General features: G+C 48.3%; 1 protein-coding gene and 1 long non-coding RNA gene across 4 annotated transcripts in view; one reads left to right on the top strand and one right to left on the bottom strand.

Moving 5' to 3' along the window:
* Positions 1-4,760: 4,760 nt before the first annotated feature.
* LOC134731954 (uncharacterized) lies at positions 4,761-7,395 on the bottom strand. 2 transcript variants are annotated; one of them, XR_010114698.1, is made up of 3 exons: positions 6,480-7,395; positions 5,813-6,164; positions 4,761-5,729 (listed from the first exon to the last, which is right to left on the bottom strand). It is a non-coding gene; the product is annotated as an uncharacterized lncRNA (long non-coding RNA). The 2 variants fall into 2 exon arrangements; XR_010114699.1 differs by having other exon boundaries at positions 4,761-6,164.
* Positions 7,396-7,513: 118 nt separating this feature from the next.
* The window catches only part of MAPKAPK2 (MAPK activated protein kinase 2), a 49,400-nt gene continuing 34,244 nt past the window's right edge, over positions 7,514-22,669 (top strand). For both annotated transcript variants that reach the window (XM_055233747.1, XM_055233748.1), the window contains exon 1: positions 7,514-8,118. In XM_055233747.1, the coding sequence (XP_055089722.1) occupies positions 7,840-8,118 (279 nt within the window). In that variant the 5' untranslated portion in view covers positions 7,514-7,839. The remainder of the gene's footprint in view (positions 8,119-22,669) is intronic.

Raw genomic sequence — 22,669 nt, 5'->3', positions numbered from 1 at the left:
TAGCACAGAGGGCCTGCCTCTGTTGACCTCCCTGGGTCAGGAGGGCTCCTGTTGTCCGTTAAGTGGGACAATCATGATGCCATCACAATTCCCTGCAGCCTCAACCTTTTAGGCTCAAGCAATCCTCCCACCTCAGCCACCTGAGTAGCTGGGACTACAGGCTCCTGCCACCATCCCCAGCTATTTTTTTTTTTTTTTTTTTTTGTGGAAACAAGGTCTTGCTTTTTTGCCCAGGCTGGTCGTGAACTCCTGGTCTCAAGTTATCCTCTTGCCTTGGCCTCCCAAAGTGCTGGGATAACAGGCATGAGCCACTGCACCCAGTGTACAATCTCGTGGTACAATAAATGTGCACCAGAAGTTCTGAGAGCCTAGTTTTTCTTTTTCTTTTCTTTCTTTTTTTTTTCTTTGAGATGGAGTCTCACTCTGTCACCAGGGCTGAAGTGCAATGGTGTGATCTCCACTCACTGCAACCTGCGTCCCCTGGGTTCAAGTGATTTCTCCTGCCTCAGCCTTCCTAGTACCTGAGACTACAGGCACGCACCACCATGCCTGGCTAATTTTTGTATATTTTGTAGAGACAGGTTTTTGCCATGTTGGCCAGGCTGGCCTCAAACTCCTGATCTCAAGTGATCCACCTGCCTCAGCCTCCCCAAGTGCTGAGATTATAGGCGTGAGCCACTGCACCTGGGTTGAGAGTCTAGTTTTTAAAGTCACACACCTACCGTCTATATGATGGTGTAGAGGTGGTCTTTGGAGGAAAGGTACAGATTTAGCTGTACATGTCCCTTTTGTCTCTACTATGTTGTAGTTTTCACCACTTCATAAGAAATGTGGGAGGAAAAATTAGGTCCTCCGTCGATCTGTCATGGAATGAGCAAAAACAAAACAAAATATAGTGTGTGTATATATATATGTATATATATAATGTATATATATAGTGTGTATATATATGTATATATATAATGTATATATATAGTGTGTATATATATAGCGTGTATGTATATATATGTATATACAATACACATATACTACATAAATTATCTCACATATACCTCGAATATTTGGGTACTTCCTCAAAAGTTTACAAATGCTAAGATTCCAAACCCATTAATGCTCAAATGACTCTATTCATCGCCTTTAACTGTCTGTCTTAGTGGTAGGGACAGTCTCTGGAAGCTCTGAGTAAGTTGCAGTTGCAGACTATCTCCTTCTCTTGAGCCATGCACACAGGCTGGGATGGCTTCCCCAGGTCGGCCTGGCAGGTGTCAGGTAGCTGGACCACTTTCAAGAGCATTTAGGAACATAGGCTCTGACACATGTGGAAACAGATCTTCCCCATCTAGTTGTGTGATGACTGGCTGCTATTTAACCTTTCTGAGCCACGACGTTTTCAGTGATCAAAATACCAGAAATACTACTACTTAGAGCATTGTTGAGAAGATTGAATGAGATGGTTAGTATGAAAGTACCTGTTGCATAGTAACTGCTCACATTTATAGAGGCCAAGTACTATGTGCCAGAAACCATTGAAAATGTTACTCTTGTATTTAATATAGGGAATATTATTTCATCCTTCATTATACAAACAGTACAATGAAGTGCAGTTAAGTATAGTAGTGAATGATGAGGTGGGATTAGAACCCAGGATTTGATTCCACCATGCTCTGCTGCCTCAAAGTTATGTTCTCATGTGAAGCTATGGATCATTATACCCTTAGGAAATCTCTACCCATTCGACATACACATGTGTATATCTCTCCTTTACCTTTTCTACCCTTCCACTTTCATTTACTTATCTTAAGCAAGGGAGAAAAATCCAGGCATCACCAGGTCACCAGGTAAGAACCTGATGATCCTTTTGGTTGACCCACCTTGACTGTGTTCCTAGATAGTTCCCCCTTTCCTTTCCTCCTTTCCCAATCATTGTCCAGGCTGTTACTCATCTAAGTAGCAACTGATATGCCAGATATAAGCTAGGTCGGAGGGCAATGCTTTTAATACAAGGACAACAGCCTTGGAAGCCTTCTTGAATACAGGTGGATATTTGCCTCTCTTCCCTACATTTCCCATTGTAAACTGTGGATTTAGCATTAGGCATCCTGGCCGGGTGCAGTGGCTCACGCCTGTAATCCCAGCACTTTAGGAGACCAAGGCGGGCAGATCACCTGAGGTCAGGAGTTCGAGAACAGCCTGATCAACATGGTGAAACCCTGTCTCTACTAAAAATACAAAAATTAGCCAGGCATAGTGGCAGTTGCCTGTAATCCCAGCTACTCGGGAGGCTGAGGCAGGAGAATTGCTTGAACTCAGGAGATGGAGGTTGCAGTGAACCAAGATCGCGTCATTACACTCCAGCCTGGGCAACAAAGCAAGACTCCATCTCAAAAAAAAAAAAAAAAAAAAAGAATTGGGCATACTGTAGTCCTAATTACTCTAATTTGTAGTCCCTTTGGACCACATTATGTCTGTTAATGTGCAGAGGTGAAGTTTCTGTTCCCCTTTGGGTACTTCCTTCTTTCTCTTCCTATTCGCATTCTTTGCCACTGCCCCAGCTGTTCCCTGCCGTGGCATTAAACTATCAAAGGATGAAGTGCAGATGAGGGCACCGAGGGCACCATGGGTAGGGGAAGGATTTTTCCCCTCTGGGATGTCTCAAATAAGGCATTACCAATGGCACTTGCTTTGGGTAGAATTCCTTTCTGCGAGGCAGCCGTTAACACCTTCAGAGAGAGCTAAGATAGAAGGGATGATAGAGGCCATCCTGACCAATATTTTGAGGTCATTTTCTGGGTCAGAAATTTTTGTGACTAATGAGTCTTATGTATATATATCTGTCACTTTTGCTTTGGGGGAATTTCTCATTTTATCACAGAAATACTAGCCTATGACACGAAGACTATTTCTCTCTGGCTCTAAGCCATTTTTCTTTCCAAAGGTGGGTTTTTAGTGGACAGAGCTTCTTCTGTAAATCATGCTCCTTCTTGCAATATTTTGTTTGCGGTACTAGCAGTGGATACAAAGGCTGCTTTATCTGTGTTCATGCGCAGATCCGCCAGCCTGTGGATGATCCTCTCTCATCAAGAGAGTGTTAGCTGAAAATTTCCAAGAGATCCACCTCCATAAATTTCCACCCTCTGTTACTCGTTCATAATGCCACGTCATAGTAAAACAGGAAACTTTTACTCCCTGATGGTGTGAAGGCTGGGTGGGGGAATCTTGAAGAAAAAGATTGTCACAATGTATCCTATCATATAACCCAGTCATGCAAATTAACATAGACCTATATTCTGTAACAGATTAGGCCAAGATGGAAGGAAATTGAGGTGTGGAAAATTTATGTTGCTCTAAAATGGAAAGAATAGCCCATACCTCTTCAGGCAATTCCTGCCCAGAAATAGCAGATGCCGTATTTCTGCCATTAAGAAGGATATGTGAGTGTATCTCTGCTCAGGATCTACAGTAAGGACCATGAGCATGGACTTTGGGTCAGAAAGACTTGGGTCCTGTCCTTCGCTAGTGGAATGACTCTGGGAAAGTTATTTAATTTCTCTGGGAATCAGTTTTCTTGTTTATACAACAGATAAGTAAGGATAACAGTACAGACCTCATAGTGCTGTATAAGAGTAGGATAAGGTTTGGCTGTGAATGATAGAAAACCTAGACCATCAGTTACTTCAACAAGAAGGCCATTCATTGCTCTTTCATATAAAAGTCTGGGTAGGTGGTTCAGTGCTGATATGATGGCTCCAGGCTCACCAGTATACAGGCTCCTTCTGTCCTTTTGTTCTGTCTTCCTCAACCTGTAACTTCCACTTCACCATCCAAGATGGCTCCAGCTGTGAAATTTTTATTCCAGCCAGCAGGAAAGAAAAAAGAGAAGGAGAAGAAGAAAGACCTACTTCTTTCCATAAACCAGTTCCATTTACAAGTCATTGGTTATAACTTAATCTTATGAATGTAACCGGCTATAATGGAGGCTGCTCAAGTGGGAAATGTAATTTTTATTCCAGGCAGTCTTGTGCTTAGCTAAATATGGGGGGCTCTTTACTATCAAAGAGAGGAAAAAAAGGTATTAGCCCACCCAACTAGCAATCTCAACCACGGATTGTCATGAGATTTAAATGAGACAATGCAGGTAGAGGGATGAGCACAGTGTTGGGCACTCAGGAAGCACTCAGCAAACATTGTCATCATCATCATCATGAGAAGGTGAGGAATACTTTGAAACTATGACAAGGCATTTTCTTATTTTAACATGGTCTTGCTGCTAATGTCACCCATGGCCGCCTCCCTTTTAAGATGATTTGAGTTTCATCTTGTATGATACCTTTGAACACGCCTTCATGAAATAAAACTATATAAAAAGGAAAGCAAGGGAAAGGTGAACATAGGACTCAGGATGATGGGGTCTTGGGCCAGGAAAATGGAGGGATTGGGGGAGTGAGTGTGGAGGAATCATCTAGTTAGATGTACCTTATTGTCAAAGTTCTAGTTTCTATTTTGGGTAGTGGATTCACAGGTGCTTACTGCATTATTAAAAATAATTATTAACTAACAATAAAAGTGGAGCTGCATGGATCAATGATCCAATGACGAGAGTGTGTCATGAATCAAGGATTATAATTAATCCATTTCTATGTACCTGAGGTCCTTAAATTGTCTTTGTGTGTACTATATTGCATGGCATATGTGTTTGCATGTTAATAGTAGACAAAAATAGTACTTTCTATTTGCATAGACATTCAAGTTTTGAAGCACTTTTACACATCCATAAAAACTATTTATTAAGTAGTTCATTACAGATGGCTAAGAGCCTGGTGTTACACAAATAGGACTTTGGACTGCTTCCTGTAGGAAAGTATTTTATTTTATCCTTGCACAAGCCCTACAAAGTAGGCAAGGCAGATGTTATTGTCACTATTTTGCAGATAAAAAGGAAAGAACTGAGAGAGCAAGGGGCTCTCATGAGGTTACATAGCGAGTCAGTATCAGAATGGAACTTAAGACTCAGGATCTCTTGGCAAGTGCTTCTGCATTTAGCACATCTCATTCCTCAATTATTCATCCACTAGGCGTTTATTCTTTTACATGGCACGCTGTGCTTATGTCTTGTGTTCATATATGTGTATGTTTTCTGGTGCTGTGTGTGCAGTTCATATAATCTCTATCTACTATGTATGTACCCTCAGAGTCCCTGTGTGCCCCCTAGGCCTATTTGGCTCTTGCAACTCCGAGAGGACTCTCAGGTGGGAATTCAGTTGTCCTATTATTCCTAGATCATCGGGCCTCACCATCTCCCCGGAACTCCAGCTAGGTAGGAAAGCAGCTTTGATATCAGGAATAGATCCGCAGGCCATGAGCACAGAGCAGAGGAGCAAACCAGCAATGTCCAAATAATGGTGATAATTAATATTTCATGATAATGTATAGTTTATACTTTAGGATGTGTTCTCATAATTACTATTTCATTTTATTCTCTCTCAGCCCTGAAAGTAGATTTTGTTGTTTTTCTCTTTTCTTTTTCAGCTATGGAGAGATGTTACATGTCTTGTCAAGGTAACCCAGCTGGAGGACAGCCTTGTCTTCGGCTCATTTGTCTCTAGATCCTGTCATCTTACCACTGTGCCTTGCTGCCTCTGAAAAGGCAGAAGGAAGTTATTCTCTTTCTAGCTTTGTGGAGAAAAGCAGGTGATACCTCAACACCAAGCCATAGGGAGCCTCCAGTGACTCTGCAAAGAAAAAAAAGACCAACTCAGACTCCAGAGCAGCCCCAGACCAGAGCCTGAGCAGTTGGAACCTTCCACCTTCCCACCTCTGCGTTCCTCTTGTCCTTGGGCATCTCCTGTGCGTGCTTCGGGGAGGTGATAGCAGTGCTATAGAAGTGGTGGAGTGAAGGTGTTTTCCCATCCCGGTGGCCTGAGGTAGTGTCTTTGTCTTTGAAGAGTCAGGGGCATCTGGGGAGCTGTCTAACCATATCTATCCTGTAGACTCGGGAGGAAGCTGCTGGCTGCTGCAGACAGAAGAGAATCCCTGTGCTTCTGGCTCCTAGGAAGGTGTCTGCCATCCTCTCTGTGCCACTGGTATCTGTCTTCTTCCCCACCAGATAACAACATCCACCGCTGCAGGGCTGAGCATGGCACCTTGTACATGGAGCTAAACAGATGCTGCTTGAGAAGAGCATATGTTTGTGTTGGGGGAACCATGTCTCCCCTTAGTCCACAGAGCCCTGCCTGCCCCAGGAAAGGACAGCGTTGGGAGGGTAACTCCCACCCCTCACTCCTCCCCCTCATTCCTGCCTCCACAAGCATCTTCTGGGAAAGGTGAATGAGGGAAGAGACATTGGCACTTGTCCCTTACCTACCTAAGTTCTATCCCCAAGGGCCCCTTCTGGAGGTGTTGTCTTCTCTCTGGGGTTTTGGGGGACCTATTAGGGGGCATGTGTGGCCATAGGTCAAGCCTCATTCTCTAAGTGGCCTTACCAAGACTTAAGCTGAGGTTTTGTGTTCACCTGTCTGGGTCGCTTGCCATTTCTCAAATGTTCTGCCAGTCAGAGGTGGGAGGAGGTCGGCAGGGATGTACTTGGTCATCTCGAACCGCATCAGAATGTGTGTGGAGGCCTCCTGGCAGCTTCTATGCAGGGTCCAGCTAGATTCCTGGGCTTTTCCTGAGATACACTGGGCTAACCCACTTCTTACGGACTAATTTTTCCACATCGGAAATCAGAAGCATTCCCCAAGGCCTCCCCTTCAGTTTCGTTATCTCCTCTGACTCCGCCCACAACCTTTGAAAAGGTCTCGCTGTTCTTCCCACGGAGAGAGAGGTGCAAGGCTTGCTCAGCCTCACACAGTCAATCCGTGGCAAAGGATGGCGGGAATTCAGGTGGTCCCAGTCTCAACCCATCCTCTTCCCACCCTGTATTCTTTTTAGTTTATTTACATGAAAACATGTTCAAAGGTATAATTACTAAAGTGCTCCTGGTTACACAATAATACGTCTTTACTGAAAAACAATAAATTAATGAGAAAAGAGATGCAAAAAACCTCAGAGGAAAACGTTGAAGTTAGGGAAATATTTAATATGCCCGCCTTTGGCTCACACCTTTTCCTGGGATGAATGACTCCTGTGATTCCAGCTCCCCCCCCCGCCCCCACCGAGGTCTCATCTAGCTGGATACCTATGAGCCATCCCTTTCCTTGGAAATACATTCATTTCCCAATTCGCTGCCGCTAAGAGGCCCAGACAATTGGAGAGGAGTGGATTTTCCATCTGAATTATGCAGCTCCTTTGACACGCCTCCCCTCTCCCTTTGCATGGCCTTGGTTAAGAACTAGGATTTCTTCGTCCCCTCTCTCTGTCCCCCAGGCAGCAGCCCCCAGCCTACTCAGCGGTCCTCCCAGCTCCCGGCACCACGCGTCCTCCCCTTTAAGGCCCGCCCCTCCCCCCACACCACGCCTCCCCGGGCCCCGCCCCCCGCCCCTCCCCTTTAAGGACCGGCCCCGGACGCAGACGAGGCTGTGACGCGGCCGCCCGCCCGGGGCTGGGTACATTGTCGCGCGGCCGCTTCCCCCCGGCCGGGCCCCCGCCGCCCCGCGGTCCCCAGAGCGCCAGGCCCCCGGGGGGAGGGAGGGAGGGCGCCGGGCCGGTGGGCGCCCGCGGCGCGCGGCGGGACCCACGGAGCCCCGCGACCCACCGAGCCTGGAGCCGGGCCGGGTCTGGGAAGCCGGCTCCAACCCGGAGCGAACTTCGCAGCCGGTCGGGGGGCGGCGGGGAGGGGACCCGGAGCCGGAGGAGGGGGCGGCCGCGGGCACCCCCGCCTGTGCCCCCGCGCCCCCGGGCACCATGCTGTCCAACTCTCAGGGCCAGAGCCCGCCGGTGCCGTTCCCCGCCCCGGCCCCGCCACCGCAGACCCCCGCCCCTGCCCTGCCGCACCCCCCGGCGCAGCCGCCGCCGCCGCCCCCGCAGCAGTTCCCGCAGTTCCACGTCAAGTCCGGCCTGCAGATCAAGAAGAACGCCATCATCGATGACTACAAGGTCACCAGCCAGGTCCTGGGGCTGGGCATCAACGGGAAAGTTTTGCAGATCTTCAACAAGAGGACCCAGGAGAAATTTGCCCTCAAAGTAGGTCTGGGGTCCGGGGAGGGGAGGCGGGGCGGGTCCCGGGCCCTGGAGCTCCACGGCGTCGGGTGCCGGTCGCGGCGCGGGGCGGAGGGGTGGCCGCGGCGGGGCGGGGCGGGGCGGCCGGGCCGGGGGTGCCGAGTGCGGCGCGGACGGCGGGTCCCAGCGCCCTTGCCTCCCTGACTGCTTCCGGCCGCTCCCGGGCGGGAGTCCTGGGACCCGCTCCGGGGACTCAGGGGACCCTGCCATTTTGGGGTTTGAGCGGGATCCAGCCGAGTCGGAACGGTTGGCTTCGCGACTTCTGCTAATTTCACTCTATCTCAAGGAAGTGATTTTGGGGGTGGTGGTTCCCTGTCCTCTCCTCCCTCCTTTTTCTTTCTCTGCGGGCACAAAAGGCCCATTACTCATTGAGCCGGTTGGTCGGTTGGTTTGGAGAAGTCGGAGCGCAGAGGTTTATTTAGCCTCGCTCCTTATTTGGGAGCCGGAATGTGTGATTTCACTTCCCCGAGCCTCGCGAGGGCAGCCGGGCCGCCTTGGGGCGCGCCGGCCAGGAGGTGTGCGGCGGGAGGGTCCTGGGAGTCCCCCGGCTGCGGGGGCGGGATTGTTTGGATCCTGGAGCTGGCCCCCTCCCACGCGGGAGAGGCCGGTGGTGTTCGCGGCCCGGCTGATCATTGTGAACCGAGTGTGTAACCCGCGGCCGGGCCCGTGCTGATTCCGCCTCGTGGAGAGGGCCACTTGCTGTCCTGGACTCGCGCCGTGATGGGCAGTCTGAGGAAACATTATTCTTGAGCCGGGGGAGCCCATCCCTTTTCTTTCTTTAAGGGGTGTGGTGGTGGGGAGAATAAGGATTCAAGTGAGAATATCGACTTCAGAAGTTAAACACAATGGACTGGGAGGTCTCATGAGATGGGTGGGTCCTCAGTGAAGTGTGAACCGGTCTTGCAGGGTCACCAACAAGGTTTTCCTCTCACAGGGGTTTCACGTCAAACCAATCTCTAAAGGTGACACCTCAGGTCTGTTTCCCCTGGGGTGTCTCAATGATTGGAGGAGGAGAAAAATACTTCCTGTGTTATATTTTTCTCTTCTCCTTCAGCCCCCACAGCGAGCTGTATTTCAGTTATCAAGTACAAAACTCAGAAATGTGGTATGGGTGGAACTATTGGAATATACGATCAGATGTTTTTAAAAAAAAAAAACACCAGTACTTCGGGGTTGTACGGGGCAAGCATGTTCCATTTCTAGATTTTAAGGCCTCTAGAATTATTTTCCTGCTGCTCTCATACTCAACCCTGTCAGAGTGCTTTGCTCTCTACTGAAGTTATTGCTCTGGGATCTCGGTTGTTGTTTAGTGTTGACTGTTAGAGAGGGGAGAAGTATCTTCAACACTTCAATATTTGTACCTTAGACTTCTTTTGCCCTACTCAAAACTGAAGGGAAAGGAGGAGGAGGAGTTGTTTGGATTGAGCATGGCTCTGACCTTGGGGACTGGAGTTGGGTGAATACAGTTTGACCACAGTTAACCTGTATCATTGAGGAAGTGACAGACGGTCTTTACAGGAGTGTTTGCTGTCCCCTCTGAGACACCATCTGCCTTCACCCATTCGTAGTTTGGGGACACTGGCTGTTCATTCTCTTGGATATTTGGAATATTATGTAAAGACTTCAGAACAAAAGCTCCCAACTTCTGCTCTGTATTCTGTTTAATAGACACACGCACAAAATCATTCTATAAAATGCTTTTGAGTGGCAATTCAGATTTCTCTTGTAACTAACGGGAGAGAGGTTTAGATATTTTTCTACTTTGAGTAGTTTTGGAAGGAAAAATCCAGCAGCTTGTTAAATAACACTCATAGTTTATCCCTCTCAGGTTAGAAGTGGGTGAAGAGTGAAGTCAGTCTGTTTTGACAGGCAGCCTGCTCCCAGATCTTTTAAGTTGACTCAACTGTTAAATTGTGGACTTCCCACACACGTCTTTGTGTTAAAACTTAATAATGGAGGAGGAAAGGAGAGACAAGGCATTTGGAGACTGACAGCGGTGTTAACAGCACTTCCATATCCAAATATTGGCTGAGACATAATTACAGCTGTGGGGGGAATCTGGTTCAAAGAACGCTGTTCCAGAGACACACACCAAAGAGATTTCTAGATCTTGAATTTTGATTAACCTCAGGTGCTGAGTAGTGAAATGGTTTTCAAAACCAGAAGTCTCGTGATTATAAAGCAGGAGAGGAAGATGGAGTGGGGCAAGAGGGATTACCCCCTTGGGAAAGTGCCTGAGAAAAGGGGAGGAGACCTCTATTCTGCAGTGTGCCGAGGCCAATGCTGGGGGGCTAGGGCAGAGCTGGAGGGCAGTAGCCCAGCGTCTGCTGGGGTTCAGAAGTCTGCTATGTTGCAGCCCTGAGAGTTGATGGGAGCTGGCAGCTGCTTAGATGCTCTTCTCTCTGCCTATAGTCGGTGACCTCTTAGCCCTGTTAAGTGAAATCAGCGTTTGAAAAACAGTCCCAGCTCACCCTGCTGCTTCTCTCCCTCCACCTCAGAGAGCTCCCATTTAAATGCTTTTGGTGGGTGCTTTGACTTCACCTCACCATCTCTCCTGGCTGCTTTTGCTAAGTTCTGAGTCATGCTTCCAGTCAGAGTTGCAAGGGACTTGGGAGGTCATTTTGTCCAGCCCCCTCATTTTGCAGAAGAGAAAACCAAGGCCCAGAGTGAGGGAGTGACTTGCTCAAGGTACCATAGCATGGTACCTTGGCAGAGGCAAGATTGGAACCCAGGTTGCCTGACTCCCAGTCTCAGGCTTCTTCCCACTTACTTCCTAACTGAGCCACAGGCTCAGGCACGTGGCCACCTGCTGCTCCAGGGTGCCTCCAGCGTGAGGGGCTGTTTTGTCACCTCAGGCCCTGACTGACAAGCGAAGGGGGCTGGGTGGGTATTTGCCGCTCCTGAGCACAGTCCCCAGAGTTGGAGGGGAACTTCAACAGTAGCTCCATGCTTTTTTTTTAACCACTCCTTCCCCCTTTTAAGAGAGTATTTGATAGACACCTTACTTACTATTTTTTGTACAAGAACATGGGAATTCTATTATTTCTTTTTTGAGACAGAGTCTTGCTCTGTCGCCCATGCTAGAGTGCAGTGGCATGATCTTGGCTCACTGCAAGCTCTGCCTCCCAGGTCCACGCCATTCTCCTGCCGCAGCCTCCCGAGTAGCTGGGACTATAGGCGCCCATCACCATGCCCAGCTAATTTTTTGTGTTTTTAGTAGAGACGGGGTTTCACTGTGTTAGCCAGGATGGTCTTGATCTCCTGACCTCGTGATCCGCCTGCCTGGGCCTCCCAAAGTGCTGGGATTACAGGCGTGAGCTACCACGCCCGGCCTCTATTATTTCTTTGATAAGGACACCTAGTCTCAACCCATTTGTGTATTAATTAGTTGTATCCCCCGGGAGGGTTCCTCAGCTGCTTACTGCTTCACTGTGTCATGGTGACCCTTAGGTGTTAGCTCAACAAATTTAATTAAAGACTGTGTCGTTGTTCTTCTCTGCTGTGCAACTCTGATTAGGTGAAGCATGTTACTGCTTTATAAAACATAGAATGTTGTCATAACTTATCTCTGTGTATCTTTCCATTGCGTGGATTAGAGAAAACAAGGTCCTGTAGTTTCTTTTCCTTTCCTTTCTCCAGCAGTCCTCCCTCCCTAGGTCGTGGAAGTGCCACTGCGATGTGGCTTCCTTTGTTCTAGTGAAGGGGAGATGATTGGAGCCTCATGATTATTCTGGATGCTGTTGGAGGGAAATGCCAGAGCTCCCACATCCCCACAGTACAGGCACCATCTGCTTTCCAGCATACCTCATGCTGTGTACCTGTGGAGGCCAAGACAGTTAGTGTGGCTAGGTGAGAGGCAGTGTCCCAAACTGGAGTTTGCTGGAGTTGTCACAAGGTTAGGAAAATTTCATTGACCAAGCCAGCCTCTTTTATATGCAATATGGTTACAGGTAGGTAACAGTTTGCTGAGTATCTGTCATAAGCTTAGTTGCATGGAGGATACACATGTAAAAAATGGCCTGTAAAATTTTGAGTCAAGAAACTTATTTAGAGAAGGTGAAATTAACACATGTAGGCTAAGGCTGCACTGTCCAATCTGGTAGCCACTACTCTCACATAGCTAATTAAATTAAAATTAATTAAAATGAATGGATTAAACTAAATTAAATTTGAAAAATCAGTTGCTAGCCACACTTCAAGTGTTCAGTAAACATGTGGCTAATGGCTATTGAATTGAACAGTGCAGAAGAACATTTTCATCCTTGTAGAAAGCTCTCCTAGACTTTTTTGGTCTGGGAGCTAAATCATGTGGCTGGGAATAGAGGAGCTTTGAAAGAGGGGAATCTGTGGTGACTCCAGGAGCTAAGGGAGGCTCCAGCTGGGGTCAGTGGACATGGCTGTGTCTCTGAGGAGTGAGCAAGTCTGTGAGAGGTGTGGTGACATTGGCCTGGCTAGAACTGAGGGTAGGAACAGGAGGTCAGAGTGGTCAGGGATTGGTGGCTCAAAATTGAAGCTAACTCATCTTGTGTCAAAGCAGGCTTTAAAGTGTTTGAGGGGCATGAAGGTGTCAAAAAAGGTTAGGAATCATTGAGGTTGGGCTTGGAGAATTGAGGGAAGGGTCAGGTTTCTGGTTTCAGAGATCCTGTCCCTCCTGGCCCTAGCCCTGACCCCTGGCTCCTGCAGCAGGGCCCTTGGCATCCACTGAGGCAGGATCGAAGCTGGGTCAGCTTATTGTCCTTTTTTACTCGTGAATTCTGGGCTTTGACTGAGCTTGGAGACAATCTCCAGCTAAGATATGGGATCAGTGGCTGACAGGAGGGGAGAGACAAGCAGTTCCTGGGCCTTAGGGCCAAATATTGGTGGGTGTCTAGGAAACAAAAGGACCCCTTTGTGGGAGGAGGAAGGTATTGGAACCTGTGATGTTTCTACTACTTGGGACCTGAGAGGTTGGGCCATCCACAGTTGATGATTTTTCTTATGAAGCAGGTACAGGGGATTGGGAGGAGGGCGGGCCATCCACAGTTGATGATTTTTCTTATGAAGCAGGTACAGGGGATTGGGAGGAGGGCCCGGAAGAGCCCAGCCTTAGAACTACTGGAGGCAAACTTAATCCTTGGGCTAGGGGAGGGGCCAAAGCTCCTGTTACCCAGAGCCCAGGAGTGTGCTGAGTGGGCGCCAGGAGGAATGTCAGCCAAGATGGGGAAGAGCAGGGCACAGTCGTCTGCGTCTGAGCCATTGCCCAGTTCCCAAGCAGCCTTGCCATGCTCTGAGCTGGGGTTCTTCCTGGTGGCGTGATGTCTGTGGTGCAGGATTCACTCTATTCTCCTACCTTTCCTCTACTTCAGGCCCTGCCAAGGGTCATGTGAGGTCTTTTTTCCCCCTCTTTTCCCTGCACTGTATCTTTCCAGATGGTTCTGCATCCTGGAGAGAGGTGGATGGGCAGAGAAGAGTTGTTCTTTGCAGGGACTGCAGCTTTTCTTGGTAATGGTTTGAGGCCCAGTGGCAAAGCAACCCACACTTCATAATAACTTAGAACCCACACTCCCTGGTCATCTTTCTTGACTCCTTGCACATCACTGAGGAAGAAGCTGGGCCAATGCAGAAAGGTTCAGTGGCATGTCCAAGGTCTTACGTGGTGTCAGCGTCCGAGCCACATCTTGAGACCTGACTCCTTGGGACCTGCTCTTGGTCTGGGCTCCTTTGGTTTTTGGTTGCTAGAAGACTGTAGACCTGGTGGAGCAAAACTGAGCTCCACTAACGCATCAGCTAGGATCTTTCCACATAGTTTACCTTGTAAATGGGGGCATTGGTGAAGAGAAGGGGCCATGTCACTGGACAGCGTAATAATGTATGGCAGTTATAGAACCCAAATCAGATTGCTGTGTACCTTTTCTAGTTTTTAGGAAAATATGGTATTTTGTATTTTAAGATATATATACATATACATATATATATACAGATATAGATATGTAGAGATGAGCTTCTTACCATAGGTTATGTGCTAGATAAGAAAGCAAAAATAAGTACATAAATAAGTAGAAAGGTTCCAGTGTTTGTATGCTGCTAACAAGTTACATGACCTTGAATAGGTCAGCTAAACTTTTCAGGCCTCATTGCACAGAGGGTCGGCTTGAGCAGCTCCTTGAGCACCGGCAGGGTGAGGCAGTAGAAGGCGGTGCTGCAGGCCAGAGGTGGAGGGCAGGCAGGATAGCTTGCTGACTTGCTCCGGGTCTGACCATCAGCAGTATCTGGGTCAGCACAGATGCCCTTTCATAGGCTTAGTGCCGGGCTCCAGGGCAGCCTGTGTCCAGTTAATGAATAATCATCACTGACCAGCTGCTCCTTCTCTTGTGTGAAGACTTAGAAAGTGTTCTAGCTGGTGACTCGGCAGGGAGGATAGACTGTAATTTAGCAGGGTGTGCATCTTCTCTTTCCTTAAAATCAGAAGAATCATAGTGTAGTTGTGGTGCAAAGTAGAGATGAGGAACTCTATTCCCTACTTGAGATTCCTTTCTCATTTCAAGTTATGGGGCATTTGAAGGCCACTGTGATTTCTGGTGCAGGCTGTTCCCTGTGCACAGGGATCTGGTTGAGGAGCTAAGCGAAGGCTGAAGTCTAGCCACTGTCCCCTTGCTCGGCTTTGTCTTTGTGTGTGGCTGGGTTCTTTCAAAGGAGTGCCTTCTTCTAATTCACCAAAGGTGTAATTATGGATTAGGGATTGTTCTTAGGTTAGAGTTGGGGACTGATTCCCAGAGCTGATGAGGAAATTAGGATTTACATTCAGGTGACCGTCAGTCCCTCAGACAGGGCTAAGTAAGAAGAGATATCAGGAATCCAAGGAAGCAGGAGGAAAAGGGGTTGCCTGGTGATGTCTGTTCTCTTTCCTCCTCTTCCTGCCCATGCGAGGCTAGAACAGCTGTTTCAGTCCTGGAGGTTTGGACTGTGGGGTCCTGTGTGCTGAGCCGTCAGGTTTGGTGGGAGGAGGAAGAAAGCCACAGTAGAAGGAAACATAAAGTTGGGCTGGGCCTCTGGCAGTGAAAGGTTCTTGGGGTCTTTATTCTCTGATCAGTAAACACCTCTGTGTGCCAGAATGAGCTGGGACAGGGCCCCAAGGTCAGCCCATATTTGTATCTGGTGTTCTCCTCCAAGACCAGCCAAGCTGTGTGCTCATTCTCCTGGGAACCTGAGCCCTCCAAAAGGGTCATATGAAAGGGCATCTTATTCTTGAGGGACGTTTCCAAGCATCTCTCTGGCCAGTGTCCATCCAGGACTCATCTGAGAGGTGAAGAGTGGTAGCCAGAGGCGGAAGCTAGTGGCGGCCGATGGGAGCCTTTTCTGTTTCAGAGCATGTGAGGGAGCTGAGGGAGCTGTACTGTTGATGCCTTCTCTCTGGCTCATCTCCATGAAGATTCTTTTGAACCAGAAGCAAAGGTGAAGTCTCTCCGAGGGGAGGGACTGACCAGGAGATCTACTGACTGTCCCCCTGCTGACTCCTCCACTTTCGTCCTCCTGTGGAGCTCCTTATCCTCCTGCTTGTCTACAGGGAGAAGATCGAGTTGATCGTTTGCTGCCATTTTAATGATCCACATTGTTAGGAGGCTGTCAGTACACACTGGACCTTAGCAGCCTGGCCTCCTGCCCAGGGCCCAGAACTGTTACTCAGCCCCTCTGCCCAACAGCTAAAAATAAACCTGCCACTGCTGCAGTCTCCCCTCCCAGCCAGGCCCTGTTAGCTGTCCCAGTGCTTCCTGCCACACTGCTGACCTGTTTCTCTCACTTTCTGCTGATATTCTCCCTGCTTGTCCCTTTCTCTTCCAGCCTGAGCTTGGTAGGTGATTTGGGGCTAATTCACTCTTCTGAGTGCTGGGAGACGTGCTATGGTTTTTATGTCTTCAGGTGTCTATAGATTTGTGTGTATGAAAGCTCTGTGAAGCTGTCCTGCTTATTCCCCAGTAGGGAAAGGGTTAGACAAAAAGGAGAGTGACCAAGCTCATCAGAGTGGATCAGACCTTCTACTGTGCTCGCCTCCAGCCCTGGCTTCCTCCAGTTTTACCTCCAAGCAGGCCTCTTTGCCAGAGTTACCTAGGGATGCTAGGACAGCCCCACATGGGCAGTCTGCCCCAGGCCTTCAACCTGACTGCCCTGTCACTGAGCATGCTACCTACTGTGTACTCCTGCCCTGTTGCTATGTTATATTCTCCACCTCCGCAGTGTGAGGCTTTGGGCTACCACATTCAAAAGTGTGACCTCATCTTGTCAGCTTCCAAGAATAACTGGGCCCTGGCTCTCAGGACCTCCTTCCTGAGTCAGGCCATGGCACCTCTGGCCCTTCCAGCTCAGCCACATGCAGAATGTCACCGAGTGCATGGGTTTCTTCTACCTCTTGACTGTAGTATTGATGTGTGTCTGTGGAGGTGTGGCCTCTTCCTCTACTCCCCAGGGATCCTGGAGACTTGTGGAGCAAGATGAGGAAAGGGGCTCAGGTAGCTAGAATATCTGCTTAGCTGATAGATACTGGGCAGAGTCTGACAGTGGCATTCTGTTCTTCAGCGTGGCGTTAGTATTCTTTCTGTTTTTTTCTAATCCCTAGACAGGTGTTGATACTGATCGTGGCCTAGGAGGGCTCTATGTCTGCTTTCGGGAATTACGGTTTATTTGGGGGAAGGGGTGTATGGTGGAGAGTGATGGCAATGACAACCAAGACATAGGACTGAGGAACCCTCTGCCTTCAGCTAGAGTTACAGACTCTGACCATGTGTCCATGGCCTCCTTCTCCCGCCTCTCCCCCGGGGCCTCATTTCCTCTGCAAGGAAAGATTTATCTGCCAGGGCCCATTGGCCTGTGCAGGGGAAGAGTTGGGCGTAGTTGCTAAGTGTTTATTTTTAACTCTGACAGAAGGAGCCCCTGTCCTCAGAATAGCCATACCCTCTGTCTTTCCCTATCCCGACTGCCTTCCTTGGCTTCTGTGATTCCTAGAAGAAGGTTAGTAGGATTCTAAAGGCCAGGCTTCACAGGAGCTGGAGAAGGGTAGCCTCTCTAAGTGAGGAATCTGCAGGTTGCTCGTCATGCTTGGCTTCTGCAGAGCTCGAAGGGTCCTGCGGGGAGAGCCCTGGACACTAAAGGCCATGTGTCTGGAACTTGGAGAATCCTAGGAATGCAGGTGGCCTGATGAGGAGGCTGCATGTGCCCTGCAGCTCAGAGCAGCCTGGCTGCACAGCTGAGTTGGACAGCCCAGCGAGGGGTCATCCCATGCCTTCTCCATCCTTACAGGCACCCAGATCTCTGGCAGATGGGGAGGCCACAGGGAGAAAATGAGCATATGTAACCTGCCCTGGAAACGCTTGCGCTTGCAGACACGCCAAGTGCTGTCATTCCCTCTGACTGCCAGGCTCACAAGCATCATGTCCTTTCCAGCAGAGCCCACCTGGGACTCTTAGTGACTTCATACCCTTTGTGTTCTCTTCCCCTGATGTGCTCTAGCGACCTGTGCTCACAGAGAGGAGGAAGGGTGGCAGTGCCGCCTCTCCTGGATCTCGAACTCTCCTGACTTTATGCATTTGATTTGGCTACCTGGGCTCGGATTCTTTAAAAGAAAATAAAATTAGGTTTGAGGTGTAACCAGAGAGGGAAGGAATAGAGAGTAGTAGGGGGTGGGATGGGTGGTTGAAACATGTGGCCAACTCTGAGAACCCTCAGTTATGGAAGGAAGGTCTTGCCCCCATGATTCTTTGGCGTGCAGTGGGGGATTAGTTTGCCCAGAGCCCAGCTCTGATCATGTAGCTTCCCAGCTTAAGCCCTTCAGTGGGTCTCTTTGCCTGCAGAATACATGAGATATCCACATCTTTCCCAGATCTGGCCCTGATCTGTTTTTTTTTTTTGGGGGGGGAACACATGCTTTTTTTTTCTCCCCAGCTTAAATGGCTTATATATGTTGTTTCTTTAACAGAACTGTGCTTTCCACCCCCACACCTTAGCATCTATCCATCTGCATCTTCTGTGTACCATGCCTGTCCCCCGTCCTGTCTATATCTACCTGTTCCACCCTGCACAGATGCTGCTTTTCCAGAGCCTTTCACACCAAAAGTGGGTCTTCCCATCCTTCCCCATCAAGCTTGCTGATACACTCTTACCTTTTATTTCTCTAAGTGCATTTCTCCATGTGCAAGGCATCTCTCTCTCTCTCTTTTCTTTAACAGGAAGGCAATTTATTAACGGAAAATATTTGAGGACTCCTGTGCACAGTGACCATGGCAACCCCCCTTCCTGTGCGTGCTGAGGGGTTGGGGGTGACGTCCTCAATCCGTCTGATCTTCATACCTGAGCGGGCAAGGGCCCTGAGGGCCACCTGGGCCCTAGATCCAGGGGTCTTGGTTCTGCTTCCTCCTATGGCTCAGAGTTTGATGTGTAGGGCAGTGATACCCAGCTCTGGGCCACATCCCAGGCAGCCAACATAGCAGCATGTGGTGAGGATTCATCTCGGCCTGCCTTCACCTTCATCCCACCAGTCACATGGCAGATGATTTCTTTGCCAGAAAGATCAGTGACATGAACAAAAGTATCACTGAAAGATGCAAAGATATGGCAGACACCAAATACATTCTCTCCTTCAGCCACCTGAGGTCTGAGGCTGATGACCTGTTCTTCCTTCTTTTCCTTCCCCTTTCAAGGTGCCATTTCTGCATGTTGTTTCCAGACTCCACACAGGAATGCAAGGCACCTCTTTAGATACCGGATTGGATTGTAAATCCCTTGAAAACCTACATCTTCATTATTTTTGTGTCCTCTTATTTTCATGTAGTGACTGTATGTCCTCATTAAAAAACTCAGGCCAGGCATGGTGGCTCACGCCTGTAATCTCAGTGCTTTGGAAGGACAAGTGGGAGGATCTTTTGAACTTAGGAGTTCGGTATCAGCCTGGGCAACATAACAAGACCCCATCTCTACAAAAAATTAAAAAGGTTATCCAGCTATGGTGGCACATACCCATAGTCTCAGCTACTTAGGAGGCTGAGGTGGGAAGATCACTTGAGCCCAGGAAGTCACGGTTACAGTGAGCTATGATCATGTCAGTGCACTCCAGCCTGGGTGACAGAGCGAGACCCTGTCTCTGAAAAAAGAATCCTAGAGTATTTTGGCACTGTGCATTATACACATTATACTTAGCTGCTGAATAAAGGTGTGATAACTGAGTAATAGTGGATGCCACCGATATTAAATGCGATGTACTAGAGGTAATCCTCAGAGTCAGGGGCGGTGGCAGCCTTGGGAGTGGGATAGTACTGGGCTGTGCTCTCTGAGACTGAGCTGGGGTAGAGTGATGATCTCTCACATTGTCTGTTCTTATTCTTCTGCTGCTGAAAAGCTGCTCTTAGACAGTCTTCTGAGCATTTCTTCCCTCTACCCACTTGGATCTGCTGACTCAAGCAGGCACCTTCTATTTCTGCTTACAGAGTTCTCATTCTTACAAGGACCCTGACCACAGTTTCTCATTGATGCCTCTCCTCCTTCTCCCTGTTCCAGGGCCCCTCCTATTCCTGTTCAGTCATGGAGATGACCCTTTTGCCCTTTGGAGAACCTAACTGAGGGAGGGACAGATGTAGAGCTTGCCAACTTTCCTACAGCTCCTGGCATTTTCTAGTTAGCTACAGACACGGCACAGACACACAGATGCAGTCCATGGTTTTCTATCTGCTGGTCCTGCTCCTGTGTGTTGCAAGAGGGACCAGTGTTAAACACTGTATTAGTCCATTTTGTGTTGCACTAAAGGAGTATCTGAGACTGGGTAATTTATAGAGAAAAGAGGTTTATTGCTCACAGTTCTGCAGGCTGTACAAGAATCATGGCACCAACATCTGCTTCTGGTGAGGACCTCGGGAAGCTTTTGCTCATGGAGGAAGTTGAAGGGGGAGCAGGCATGTCACGTGTCGAGAAGAGGGAGCACGGGGGTGGGGGAGGCCCTTGACTCTTTAACAACCCAGATCTTCTATGAACTCAGAGCGAGAACTCATTGCCACAAAGGAGGGCACCAAGCCATTCATGAGGGATCTGCCCCCAAGACCCAAACATCTCCCACCAGGCCCCACCTCCAACACTGGGGATCATACTTCAACATGAGATTTGGAGGGGCCAAATATCCAAACTATATCAAGTACCCAGTTGCCTGGACTGAGGTCAAAGGTTTGAACCTCATGGGGCCGCTTAACTCCATGCCATAATAGATTTACACAAGAAAGAGAACCTGACACTAGACTGGAATCTGAGAGACCTGGCTACTAACTCTACCTATGTGGCCCCAAGCAAGTCCTAGGACCTGTCTGGGCCTCACTCAGTTTCCTTATTGTAAATCAACAGGACTAGACTTGACCTTGAAGGACTCCTGCACTGAAAGCCTTTCATCACTGTTGTTGCATCCGCACTGCTGGGAAAATAACCTGATGCTGGGAAACAAGTGGTCGGCCTGGGTCCCAGGGAGCCTCGGGGACTAAGAGCCATCATCTCTGTTCTCAGTTTCTGCAGGACAGTGTTACTTCACCTTTCTCCTGGCTACGGTGTTTTTATTCATTCAACCAATGTTTATAAATGTTTATTGTTCTCCATGCCTGCCTCCTGTCTTCCCTGCTGACTGGCCATCAGGAGGCCCAGATGGCAGGATTAGCTTGGAATGGCAGAACAGTCAAGGGTCATCCTCTTGGGTTTAGACCCCTTTAATACCTCTGCTATATGAGATGAGAAGAATTTAGAACATCGATTCCTTCTAGCAGCTTAGACTAGACCCCTGCCTTTCTAAGCAGGATTTGCCTGTGGGTGCCTTCTATACCCTTGAGATCCAAAGCAACTTACTGCCCAAGAAAATTAATTAGCAATGCCAAGAGTAACTCGTACAGCTTCCCTAAGGATAGCTCAAAACAGCAGATAGACTTTGATACAATATAACAATTTTCTATTATTCAGATCACTGTAGGAAACTTAGCAACTCTGTGAAGGTTTCCCAGATTAATAGCAAGTCTTTATTGAGCAGATACTATGTATCAGGCATTGTGTTAGGTGTTTTACTTACATTCTTGTTAATCCTTAAAATAATCCTTCTACTGCAAAGTGAAAGTCCCCATTTTACAGAAGAAACATGTTCATATACAGAATAATTCATTAGCAATTATTTATTGAGCACCTACTAAGTGCTAAGCATTATCTTGGGCTCTGGATATACATCAGTATATAAAACAGACAAAAAAGCTATTTGGGGGGTGGGAAGGGGGACCAGGTAGAGGAATAGCAAGTGCAAAGGCAAAAGCCTGAGGCTTATTAATGAGTGTGTCTAACTCTAAAACCTAGGCTCCCTCCAGCTCACAGTGTTGCCTCTCTAATGGTCCTTTGTGACTCCATTATAATTGGGTACTTAGATGACCTAGCAATTTTAAGGTTATCCAATATTTATGGGATACTTATTTTGTGCAAATTGCCATGATGATATGAATAAGTTGTAGGCGCTGTCTTTGGAAACATACAGTTTAGAGGAACACACACCCGTGTGTATAAAAATGAATGAAAGAAGACTTCCTCTCAAAATCCAGATCATACAGTTTCTTGCATTTTTGTCATTTGACCCTTGTAGGCCAGATGGTGTGGTTCCTTGTTTTGTATCTGAAGGAAGAGTTTCAGGGAGTGGGTGCGGGGTAAGTGTCTGGGCACCAGGGTGGCCAATAAAGGATGCAGAGACACATGATGGGCTCTTCAAGGTGGGAGGGAGGAGACGGTGGGATCACTGCCTGGCATGGGCAGAGGATACTTCATGGACACATACCTGTGACACAGCCAGGGGAGGGTGCAGATGAAAATACGTCCAGTGGGATGGTTTCTAAGGAGAAGTGTGAGGGACTCCACTGGGGCTCCCATATTTTGTCTGGCTGAGGAGGGAGAGATGCCGCCTCTCCAGGAATCTGGTAATAGGCAATGCTTGAGATTGGTGTGAACCAACCCGTCACATAGAGCCAGGAGAAGTCACGAAGGAGGCATGAAAAAGAAATGGCTGGGCTAAAGCTGTGGCAGAGCCCTTTTTATCCTCCTTTGGGCACTCATATGGCTTCTCTTTTGCCCTGAAGAATCTCATCTTTCTTGAGTTTAGCCTTCTAGGTGAAGGAGTGGGCAGACCGCATGCAGGGAGACAGGGAGGCCGTGTTTGTGTCCTTCAGCTCAGGAGCTGAGAGAACAGAGGTCAGGGCTTGGGATGGAGCTGACCGTTAGTGCAGAAGGGAAAGTGAAGCAATGGGTCGGGTCTGTTTGTTCCTGAGCATGTCCTGTGACAAAGGAAGTTGCAACATATCTGTCTTTCTTTCTCTCTCTTTTTCTTTTCTCCTTTCTTCTTTTGTTTCTTTCTTTCTTTCTCTCTCTCTCTCTTCTTTTTTTCTCTTTCTTTCTTCTTCTTCTTCCTTTTTTTTTTTTTAAATAAAGAAGCAGGTAAAACCATCTTCCAGGAAACATCAGAAAGAGGATCTGGTCTGTGATAGGTGGTTCTTGC

The sequence above is a fragment of the Symphalangus syndactylus genome, chromosome 19 (assembly GCF_028878055.3).
Source record: "Symphalangus syndactylus isolate Jambi chromosome 19, NHGRI_mSymSyn1-v2.1_pri, whole genome shotgun sequence".
NCBI lineage: Eukaryota > Metazoa > Chordata > Mammalia > Primates > Hylobatidae > Symphalangus > Symphalangus syndactylus.
Note: the sequence above shows the minus strand (reverse complement) of the source record. Positions and strands in the feature narration are given on the sequence as shown.